Genomic DNA, 12,148 nt, shown 5'->3' on the forward strand with positions numbered 1-12,148 from the left:
CAAAACCGGGAGGATCACCGGGACTGACCAATCCGGCGGGAGTCACCTTCTTGAATGCTCCCATCTGGCTGAGATCAATTTAGGGATGGAGGCGTTGAACTTGGTTTTTGGCGAGGAAGAATCCACGACCACGCTCGAAGACAGCGGTGACAACGACATCTGACCTCATCTTCTCTTCTAAGGCCTTCGCGTCAGACTGGGCCTGGGCCTTTGTTGCAGACAGAGCCTCATTTTTCTTCGCCAATTCGGCACGGAGGGTTTCAAGTTCATCGCCCATTGAAGAAATGGCTTGATCCTTGGAGGCCACCAAATCTTCCTTCGCGTCAGACTCCAATTTCGCCTCCTGCTGGAGTTTTGCAAGGGCCCTTTCCAGTTCCGAAATCTTCTTGGCTTGAAACTCCAAGCTAACCTCAGCACGGTTAGTCTACTCGGCCAGCTCCTTAGAAAACGAGGCTTCTTTGGAATTTAGCTGGGCAAGGAGCGCTTTGCGCTCCTCAACGAATTCAGCGTTGAGGGCGCGGAGGCGCACCACCTCTGATCGCAACGCCCCGGCATCCTAGGCGGACGGCTTGTAGCGGTGAAAAGCATGGAGCATTGTAGCCAACGCGCTTTCTGAAACTCTGTCCAAACCCTGTTGCTTGACCACTTCATCCATCCTCACAACTTGCGATGGCATCAAGGATAGGGAATATGGCAATTCCTGGTTTGCAGAGCTCGAGGGCGAGGCGGGATTATGACTCGGCGGTGGTACACTGGCAGATGGAAATAAGTTTTGACCAGGAGATGGCGAGATGACCTTCGTGCCAGGGAAAGATCTGTCAGCAGGATCACCCCGGGTGTTGGGCGAAGAAACTGGAGTCACCTTTGGAGGCCCGTCGGGCTGGTTCGCCTCGAGAGTCTCCTCAGGCTCATAGAAAGTTGTGGAGGTAGCGGGAGTACTCTCCCTGCCAGGGGGTGATGCAACCGTAGCGAGGTGCGGTTTCTTGGGGGAAGGGCGAGGGGTCTCCTCACCGGGATGTCGTCCCCCACTCGCTTGGACCTTCGACAAAGACGTCTTGTCGCCCTTCAGATTAACCTGAGGAGGAAATGAGATTTTTCTTTTCTTCCCAAAGGCGTCCAGAAGATCTTCACTGACATGGCGCATTTTTCCTGAAGCAAAGAACAGCAAGGATGAGTTAATAGGAAATATGAAATACGAAGTAAACAAGGGAAAAATTTACCAATCACATGAGCGCAGTCTAAAATAGGGAGTCTAGCTCGGAAGCTGATGACAACTTTGTCCTCGGGGGTTAAGGAATCCTCAGGTGGATCAACTACCTGGAGCACTTCTCGGGTCCAGTAGAAGGGGAATCGGCTGTGCCGTCCCTCTGGGTAAAAACCTCGGGATACTTATGGGACACTATGACCCTGAAGTACTTTCAGGCCAGATCAACGGTGATGTTGGACCAAAAAGGGTTGAAGCGCTGACGTCCAGGTCTAGCTTCCAGGGAGACCCAACTGCGTGGCGGCGATAGCTGGGCGGACACGCGATAGAAATAGAAGAAGTGGGAGGGTTCAGGCTCTTGCTGGATCGCGTCGCAGATGATTTCGAAGCATCGCAGAAAGGCCTAACTGTTGGGGTAAAGTTGACTAGGAGCGACATTGATACTATGGAGCACAGATCAAATAAAAGGAGAAAAGGGAAACCTAATTCCCAAACTTGTGAACATGTACCCATACACATAGAAGAAGTGGGAATCACCCACGTGATTGTCTTGAGGACGTAGCCAAGGGAGCTCAAAGGATGAGCAAATTCCGTAGTACATAAGGTTGTCAAGGGGTTTCTCGTGACAAAATCCACCGGATTCCGAAGAAATTTCACAAATGGATGACCACTCCTCCAAGCTAGACGGTTGGTTAGGCATCGTCCCGGCAAGAAGGGCTCTTACTGTGGGAAATGGCAAGCACTCCTAGGTCCTCGTTTGGAAGGGAACAATGTCTTTTTCTTCGAGTGGAGCTCCCCCAGGGGGAGGGGGCGGGTCAACAGGACGAACACACAGTAAAGGGGTGGCGATGGTGACGTTGCGATTGGAGTTTCTGGTTTGGCGTTTCGATGTCATTTCGAAAAAGGGATAAGAAGTAGAGGTTATTTTGACGCTGGGAAAGCTCGCCGGAAAAGAGGGTGGCGCGTGGGAAGCTGTGAAGGCAGAGGTAATGATCTATGAAAGGGGGCTCGCGCGTGAAAGAGGAAGCAAAAGGTCGTGGTTATGAAATGATTAAAGGGTAAGGGGAGCAGCGTCTTTATAAGCAGGGAGTGATGATTAAGGGGAAACGTGTGAAGGGAAGCTGGGGGCAGTTGTTGGGAGATGCGGAGGAAAGGTGGGAGATCGTGTCCCATAACAGAGGAAAATGATTGCAGTTGCGAGATTTCGGGAAGTGGGAACGACATAGTAAGTGGAAAACTACAACGGTTGAAGATAATATGTTCAGTATCCAAACTGACAGGCTTTATAGGGATTCGAGGGGACGTTTTGGTAGGACAGTTGAGATTTTGCAGACCTCGACTGCCACGTGTCATAAGCCCTATGCGCATCAGAATATCACAAGCCAGAGTACGCACGTAACGGTGAGAAGGCGAGCAAACTAAGCGCCATCGCCTCAAGCCCACTTGTGGACTCAAGCCGCCAGGGGAACGTAGCAAGAAATTCAAAATGTTAATTTTTAAAGTTTTAATTACCAAGTCATGTTGGCCATTGTTCTTCGTTATTAGACCCTAAGTTTTAGCACTAATTAGCTTTTCATGACCGTCACCTTAGTTTTTCAACTTAAAGACACACTTAGCTCTCATGCTTCGAGCTCGGTGTCTTGTGGACTTGTGGACTGGGCGAGACCCTCGAGTCCCTCGCCCAGGACAGCCAGCTTAGGGCGACGAGCGGACCGAGGACTTGGGCCTCCTCCCAGAGGCCCAACCGGCCCATTAGGAATGGTTGAAGGCGCCAAGCCCAACTCCACATCTATAAATAGGGGATGAATACCAATTGTAAAGGACTCTTAGCTCATTTGGGAAATAACAAGATTGAAATTCAGTTACTTTCTCTCTCTAAAGCGGTTACGCTCTCGTTCTCTCTAGGAATCTCACATCACGTTCCTTACACTCTAGGTACTATACCTCATCTCAATGTTCATGGATGGAACAGTGAGTTTACTAGCCAGGTACGCGGAATGCACGGGTTGCGGTAAAAAAAATTATGTTGTGAATCAATTTTTGTATAATTAAATATTTATTCATAACTAGAATTCAAGTTCTATGCAATGTAATGTTAGTGTAAATTATTTGTTTACACAAATATTTAATTGATTTTCACAAGTATTTTTAACGGATGTCGTCGCTCATTTAGAAAACTGTTATATGTCTCTCCCAACAATTGTCTGTATTGAAATTGAAACTTATACTCAAGGTGTAATTTTGATATACTAGGTTTCCAAAAAAAATTGATATACTAATATTATCAAATATTTTTTACACTATCAACAAATATAAAAAAAATAAGATACGCTAACATTATAAAAGATATCTCACATAAATAAACAAATAAACATTATAAAATATTTCAATTATTGTTACATATTAAAATAAAATAAAATAAATAATTTTATTCAACAAAAATTAAATATTTTTGGTAACAATAGGAGTGAATAATATTTAATTTGTTAGTTGATGTATCTCTTACAATAAGTTTTCTAATTGTCGCATGTGTTTTCACAAAGTTGTTAGTAATATATGAGGATAATTTGTGTGTCAAATATCCAATTATTTTATAATTATTTTATATCACGTAGAATAACCGGTTGCACGTTTTTAATCAAATTAAAATTTTATTTTTTAATGTGTTGAAAAATAATTGGATGTGTGTAAAAATGTTTCACATCAACAATACACAAACATTAAATCTGTAATATATATGCGGTTTAGATTTTCTGCATACACATAAATTTTTAGTTTTTCAAAGTAAGTTTATTTCTGAGATAAGAAAGTAAACTGGACATTCAACCTTAAATCTTGACGTGTCATAAAGATATACAATCTAAATTAAATTAACGAAAGGTATATTCTTGTTTTACTCTAAAAACAATAATAAATAAATCTAAACAAGGCTTATCCAAAATCAAATAAAAAGAAGGTCTTACTTTCAAAAAAAAATAAAATAAAAAGAAGGTCTTGAAATTAGGAAAACAAAAAAAAAGTGCGGTAGAGTGGATCACACATGTGCTTTCCACAGAAAAATGAAAGGACGCATCCGTAAGTAAAACAAACCATAATATTGACTTTTATCAAAAAAATAAATTATCAAACCATAAAATTATAATTATAAATAAATAAATTTATTAAATTAATAAATTTAAATTTAATAAATTTATTTATTAGTATTTTCTAAAATTAGTAAATTAATAAAAAATATTTGGAAAGAGGTTGAAAATTTTCCAATTATAGGAATTCATTAAATCCAAATAAATTACAATTAATATTTTCAAACTAAAAATAATATGAAAATAAAGTAAATCATTGGAAATATTGAAAATCAATATAAATATAGTAAACAAAAATAGGATATTATTAAACTTCATTTTTATTTAAAAAATCTGCTATATCTTCACACATGTTACCAAAGTTGTTGTTGTTTGGACAAAAACAAAAACATGAAAATAGTGGGGTCTTTTTTGCAAGATCAATGATCCAACGATCAAAAACCATTAGCCATTAAGTTAAGTTTTATTATTTTTTATTTCTTTTATTCTTATAGGTATTGTTTCATATGCATTATCTCCACATAGACAAATATGAGTTGACTATTGGTCACACACAACCTTCACCTCTACAGTGTTTGCATATATACTCTTTTAAGACTGGGTTACTGAGAATTCTTATTCTCTCTTGAGTGGGTGGTGGGAATTTTGGGTTTTCTTTGCAATTTTTCTCTGTGTGTGTGTGTGAAAAAATGGTGAATTTGAAGGAGAACAATTCCAAGGCGACCACCATGCCCAAAAATCTCCAAGGTACAAACTTTCTGGGATTAAAATAAATTCCAATGTTGATTATGGCTTATACACGTGAAGATTTAACATGGGTTGGTTTTTGGTTTCCTCTTTTCTTTTCTTTTTTTTTCTTGTTTGAATTGTAGGAGGGGTGAATCGAATGGGTACCAAAGCGGCTGGACAAAATCGGAGAGCTTTGAGCGCTATTAATGAAAATCTGGTTCAAGGTCGATCTTACCCTTGCGTTGTCAATAACAAGAGGGCGTTGTCTGGGTAATTCTCTTCTCTTATCTTCTCTTTGTATTTCTTATGACTCTAGTTCATTCTTTACGGTCTCTTTAGCGTTAATTTTGTGTCTGATTTTCTTTTTGTGATTTTTCCAGTAAGCATGAGATTGTTGAAAAGAAGCAGGCTGATCTAGCGCATCGACCCATCACAAGGTACAAACTTTGACTGCAATTTTTCCTTTTTTCTTTTTTGTTGTTAGGTAACAAGATGTTTGAATTGTAGATACAATTTTGAAATTGAATGTCCTGGCTATTTATGTTCAAAGGAAATTTTGATGTTAGGGTGCTGAATGTGTATTTAAATTCTGGTATATAAATTGGGGGTAGGAAATTTTGGTGTTTTCAAACTAATATTAAGGTGTTGATTGGTGTTTATTTAAATTCTGCTGAATGGGGGTAAGGAATTGTGTAAGCATTGGTGCCTTTGGTGTTTCTTTAAATTCTGGTAATTGGGGGAAGGAATAATAAAAGCAAAGCTGCTGATTGGTGTTTATTCAAATTTTGGTGATTGGAGGAAGGAACTAAAAGCCTTGTGCTTTCTTTTCTTCTGGCTATTACCCACAACCTACATGGTTCTTGTTCTTTCTTTTCTTCTAGTTATTGCCCACAATCTACATGGTAATTGTAGAATTATTGAAACTTTATGTATCACCCACAATCTACATGGTTCATCAATTGAAGAATTATTGAAACTTTATGTATTGTTTTGTAGGAGGTTTGCTGCACAATTGGCTAGCGCTAAAATATCTTTAGCTGAGGTGTGTCCTCTTTCTCTTTTTAATTTGGTGATATTGATGTGTAATCCTTCACTGTTAGACTAAAATTTTGAATGGTGTGGTTTCGAATAGATAACCAAGAAGGGATCTGCTGAGTCCAAGTCCATCAATGATGAACCAGTGACAATGTCTTTGGAGAAAACTAAAACATTGCATAGTGGTCCAGATCCTATGGTATTTGTTTGTGTTTGAGTCCTTTTTGTTTTCTCTTGCATCTATTTTAATGTTTAATTTGTGTGACCTTGAACTCTTTAGGAAGAAGTTGAGATGGAGGACATAAAAGAAGAGTCTATTATGGACATTGATGGTTGTGATGCAGATAACCCTCGTGAAGCAGTGGAGTATATTGAGGATATCTATTCTTTTTACAGAAAAATTGAGGTATCTGATTGTGACAATTATTTTACTTGAAGTGGGAAACTGTTAGAAGTTCTAGTTGGACATTAACTTCAAATTGAATGCGCTTCTAGTTTGCATTGCCAAAATCTTTCTAATACCCTAATTTAAGTTATAGATTTTGAATAACTATAAGATATATCCATCTATTGATTTTGAACTTCAAATTGAATGCGCTTCTAATTTTCATTGTCCAAATCTTTTCAACACCCTAATTTAAGTTATGGATTGCGAATAATTATAAGATATATGGATCTCTATCGATTCCAATTTAAGGATTATAACGTGGAAAGTCTTGAGAACAAGAATAGGATACCAAATATGTTTTGATACCATTAGTTATGACAAAAAATGATTTTTATGATTACTGATAGCATTAGCTTCCTGCAGACCATTAGCCGTGTTTCACCAAATTATATGGAGCAACAGATGGACATTAACCCAAATATGAGGGCTATACTAATTGACTGGCTTATTGAGGTATTAAAATAAATGTTGTTCCCTACTCTATGGCCTAGTTCAAATTATTGATTATGTTTCCATTTAGTATCTCATTCTACTATTAATTACGTGTTTCGACAATCAGGTGCATGACAAATTCGATCTCCTGCAAGAGACATTGTTTCTTACAATCAATCTCATAGACAGATTCTTGGCAAAACAAGAATTGGTGAGAAACAAGCTTCAATTGGTTGGTCTAGTTGCCATGCTTTTGGCATGCAAATATGAGGAGGTTTCTGTGCCTATAGTTTCGGATATGGTGCAACTCTCAGACAAGGCATACACAAGGAGCCAAGTGCTAGAAATGGTAACATCTTATTTTCTTATCTATATTATGTCCCTTTCACATTCGTCAAACTGACTTATCTGAGATTTTTTGAAATACTGCAGGAGAAGATGATGCTAAACACATTGCAGTATAACATGTCGGTGCCAACTGTGTATGTTTTTCTGAGAAGATTTCTGAAGGCAGCTCAAGCAGATAAAACAGTTAGTATATATTTCTTTCAATCATTTCCAAGCATATACTAACTATGTTATTATATCTAGGATTAAATGTGTGTGTGTAAATTTTGTTTAGGGTTTAAGGTTTAAACATAAACATCTAATCCAATTGATTACACAAACATCCAAAGTCAGACTATTTTACACTAACATGAAAACCATACTCATTTCTTGCTAGGAATTCCCAAGCATAACTAGAAATTTATAGTTACTCATTTATTGCTTTACTTTCCCATTGAACAGCTTGAGCTGCTAGTTTTCTTCTTGGTGGAGCTATCTCTGGTGGAATATGAGATGTTGAAATTCCCACCATCTATGGTGGCTGCTGCTGCTGTCTACACAGCTCAATGCACTGTCAATGGCTTCAAAGAATGGAGCAAGACTTGTGAATGGCACACAAAGTACTCAGAGGCTCAGCTATTGTAAGCACATTTTCATTTCTGAACTCAATTATCCACTAGTTTTGACATGTTGTTAAATTCTGATTTTTTTTTTTATCTTCTTTCTGACTTGTAGAGAGTGCTCTACTTTGATAGTTGGGTTCCACCAGAGGGCTAGGTTAGGGAAACTCACTGGAGTGTATAGGAAATACTGCTCATCAAAATTCGGCTTTGCTGCGAAATGTTATAACCCGGCTTATTTTCTTCTGGAGAACGAATTGTGAGCGGCAGGGCCATGTATAGCTACTGGCTATACTTTCATAAATGTGGTTGGGATTTTTAAAATGAACATAAGAGCAACTTGGGTTGCAGTTGGCACTGAAGTTGTTTATTTCTGAGTCAGGCACTTATCTTTATGTCAAGTTACTTTACCTTCTCATTTATTTTTGGTCATTTCCCTTTCTCAAGGGGAAATATATTTAGAACATCTAAGTGTTTTTGGTTCTCATTGAACAAAATATTATGGAAACTATGATACATTTTGAACCATTTGATTCTTAGTATTTGTTTATTTTTCTTGATTTCATATACTTTTTATTCTTTGGTATTTGCAAGTAGAAATTTTTTGTGATGTTGTGATTATGAGCTTAAATTGATTTGATGCAACCCAAACAAAACCTCGACTTAATTTTATTATTTGAAATTATTTTTCTCTAAAGCCACATCATTCATGTCTTGTTAAAAAATCTCTTTCCTCTAAGTGCACAATTGGAATTTGGTGTTATACCTTAAAATTGTGCTATCTATAAGCTTAAAAGCAATTGAGCTTATCCTCTAATATGGTTTGGAGTTTGTGTGCAACACATATCCGAACACGGATTAAAATGAGATGCATCTTTTTCATTTATTAACTAGTCTAAGAAGATATTTTTCATCTAACTTAAACAACATTTTATAAAATATTTCATTTCTTCAACAAATTCATATTGAATCATTTGTTGTACATGTTGTTCAAGTATTTGTTTCTTCACGAATATTTTATCTAGTTAAGCCTCTATAAAATCAATTTTATTGAACAAAAACAAGTGCACATAGTTGAATAGTTTGATAATACATGTATTAATAGTTTGATCTAACTTAAAAAAACATTTTATAAAATATTTCATGTCTTCAATAAGTGCATGTTTAATAGTTTTCTGTGCATGTTGTTCAAGTATTTTCTTCTCAGATGTTTCATCTTGTTAAACCCCTATAAAATCAATTTTATTGAACAAAAACAAGTTCACGTAGTTGAATAGTTTGATAAGACATGTATTAATAGTTGGTGCTGCAAGTTATGTGGGGGAGGAGGAGCTTCACTTCAACTTTACTTATGCATATTGGTATGTTCTTGGTTAAATCTTAAATTTCAACTTATAAAAATATGGCTTCATTTTTACTTTTGAACTTTCTTTAACTTTAGCACCATACTAGGAACATGGCATCCACTACAACAGTTACCATCGTTATTTGTGCTAATTGAATAAACACATTTATTTAATTGTCTCCAAATGAACCTTATCATAACTCTACCGAATTATATTATTCCACTGTAACTAATGTAGAGGATTGGTTGTTTGACTTGGGACTATGATGAGGAGGTTTTAGCGTGGCAGCTACCGCAAGTTCATTTGACATTCTGTTAGAAATAATAACATAAAACCACTCATACGATCTTTATCAATTTGAGATAATTGGTTGTGTGATATGGTATCATAGTTCGCAGCTCTCACATAAAATGAGGTCTTGCGTGAGGGAATGTGTTAGAAATAAAAATATATAATCATTCATATGACCATTGCCCAATAACATCAATTATTGAGATAATTTTTGTTTGACATGTTTTATCACTCGTAATTATTGAGGCTTTAAGTTTTTATTAGGCTTTATCACTAGCTAGTGATATTTGTTTCTGCTCAGTTTGTTTTGAGACAAATTATTTACTTTTATTTGAGTTATGGAGGGAGTCTAGTAGTAACTCATCTTATCTTGGTACGTTCATGATTGTCAGGACCTAGCTTTTAACATTTAACTCTTTAAATTTTACTTTCATTCATTGAAATGGAAATTATGCCGCAAACTATTTAGCTCGTATTCTTTAACTTATTCTAATACTATTTAGGTGAAGGAGGTTATTCTATATCTTGTTTTGTTTAACAAGAACAAAAATAAAATTGTGATCATTTTATAGGATGAAAAACACAATTAACTTTTTTTTAAGTTTGTACTTTTTTTACTATATACTTTTTTAATGCACTATCAAGTGAAAAAACTCTTTTTTGTGTATGAGATTGAGATAATTAATGATCAACTAAGATCATAGATGTATGGTTAAAAATAAACTATACAATTCTCACATGAAAAATCTAATGTAACTTTTTAAAAAAGTCATAAGATGTAATTATGTTATTTTTTTTTGTTATAAGAGGAAGATGATGTACCAATGGTTTAATCTCAACTATTCATAGTTGGATAAAATTGTTAAGAGTTACCTTTATCAATTTCAAAACGCGCCCACCAAACACACTCATGGATCATTAAAATTGATGTCAATATTTTGTTGATATGTATAGATGTTAATTAGACATGGAGCCACAAAAAATAATGTTTGATATTCATATATAATACCCATAACTCTTAGGGTATTTACCCATGAAATGAGTAGTTATCATGAAAATAAAAATCACGAAAATAATATCTTTGAGAAGTTGAAATAATTAAAGTTGAATTGAAAAACATTAACTAGCTTCACAGTGTCGTAATTGACCTTCTCTCTTCCAGTTTGTTTGTATTTTAATTTCGAACATATATATGTTTTTTCGGTACAGGAAACATATATATGTTATTTTAAGATCTGTTGTTATCTTTTGCTACAACTTATTTAATTTTGAGTTTTTTTAAATTTTTATTAGTTTTAAGTTTACAAATTTTAACTATTTGCATTTTTTTATTTTCAATTAATTTTTTTTTCTTTAAATAATAAAATGTAGTTAAAAAATCATGAATGAATTTTTTTGTATATTAATTCTATTATAAAACTAATACCCTTTTTAGTAATTATACAACTTAAAAGTGCTTTTCATTAATATTATCCAAACATGATTCATGATATCAAACTCTATTTGAGAATAAATGTATCCAAACCTAAACCACATTACAATCAACCCACTTTGATTTAAACTATGTTTTGCAAACCCACATTCATCCAAACTTTGTTTTACAAAATGAAATCTAAACACACACTTAATGATATGCAAAACATGACCGAATTTTGAATAACTCATTTGCAAGGTTAATAGATCTTAATTAATAAACCATCATCCTGGGAGGATTTGTTGATAAGAGCCTTATAGGTATAAGGAATAACACCGCCACCGGCAATCATCCCTTTGATGAGCATATCGAGTTGTTCATCTCCGTGAATCGCTGGCTACATATGTCTAGGGGTAATTCTCTTCTTCTTTAGATCCTTGCTCTCATTACCAGCCAGCTCCAAAACCTCCGCCGTCAAATATTCAAGGATAATAGTAGCGTACACCGCAGTCGTGGCCCAAACTCTTCTGCTGGCGGTGGCCGTCGATTTCAGAAGACGGTGAATTCGTCCAACAGGGAACTGCATCAAAACACATATATGGTGTATTTCATCAAGTTTTGAGGCAAAAATGCCATAAATTTCTATGAGATAGAGTAATTGTAAATCAAATGGATACGGAAAAACCCTAAACAAAACGATGATGTATAGAGCGAGAGAGAGAGAGAGACTTGAAGACCAGCTCTGGAGGAGCTAGAAACGACTTTCTTCTTGTCATTGTCTTTGGGCGAAAGTGGGAGTCTTCCATGTTATCAATCCCTTTGCGCCTTTCCCTGATATTTTTTACCGATCAAACAACACGAAACACCACCGCAAAACAAACACAGTTTCAGTTTCAGAGGGGTTGGTATAAGATGATATTTCAGTCTTTCTTGAGTCATCATTCACCCTTCACAGCCGTCGCACACCATGCTCCAGCCGAACCTCCTTAATCTGTGAAAGTGAAACCTCCTCCTCCGTGAGAGAGGGAATTCTTACGTTTCACTCATTTCCATTTATATTCATTTATCTTCATAAATATTAATGAGTGAAATATCCTCTCCTTAATATGTGCACCACCATCGTTATGCCCCACGCCGATGGAAATTCATATCAAGCCACAATTACTTCTTCCATTAGGGACATGGACTGGGCGAGACCCCTGGGTCCCTCGCCCAGGAG

General features: G+C 36.2%; 1 protein-coding gene and 1 pseudogene across 1 annotated transcript; one reads left to right on the plus strand and one right to left on the minus strand.

Moving 5' to 3' along the window:
• Positions 1–4,819: 4,819 nt before the first annotated feature.
• Positions 4,820–8,440, plus strand: LOC130709873 (G2/mitotic-specific cyclin-2-like). The gene is made up of 11 exons (XM_057559004.1): positions 4,820–5,034; positions 5,160–5,286; positions 5,397–5,453; positions 6,013–6,058; positions 6,149–6,250; positions 6,332–6,457; positions 6,863–6,952; positions 7,059–7,280; positions 7,364–7,462; positions 7,721–7,899; positions 7,994–8,440. Exons 1-11 carry the CDS (start codon positions 4,977–4,979, stop codon positions 8,139–8,141), a joined length of 1,254 nt encoding a protein of 417 aa, XP_057414987.1. The 5' UTR covers positions 4,820–4,976; the 3' UTR covers positions 8,142–8,440.
• A 2,748-nt stretch (positions 8,441–11,188) lies between these two features.
• LOC130712439 (probable histone H2A variant 3) lies at positions 11,189–11,767 on the minus strand (annotated as a pseudogene).
• Between the last annotated feature and the right edge of the window lie 381 nt (positions 11,768–12,148).

The sequence above is a fragment of the Lotus japonicus genome, chromosome 4 (assembly GCF_012489685.1).
Source record: "Lotus japonicus ecotype B-129 chromosome 4, LjGifu_v1.2".
Classification (NCBI taxonomy): domain Eukaryota; kingdom Viridiplantae; phylum Streptophyta; class Magnoliopsida; order Fabales; family Fabaceae; genus Lotus; species Lotus japonicus.

Coding starts and splice junctions, on each gene's coding strand:
- LOC130709873 (XM_057559004.1), top strand. CDS start 4,977: ATGGTGAATTTGAAGGAGAACAATTCCAAGGCGACCACCATGCCCAAA. Junction 6,458..6,862: donor CTTTTTACAGAAAAATTGAG/GTATCTGATTGT, acceptor AGCTTCCTGCAG/ACCATTAGCCGTGTTTCACC. Junction 7,900..7,993: donor TACTCAGAGGCTCAGCTATT/GTAAGCACATTT, acceptor TCTGACTTGTAG/AGAGTGCTCTACTTTGATAG.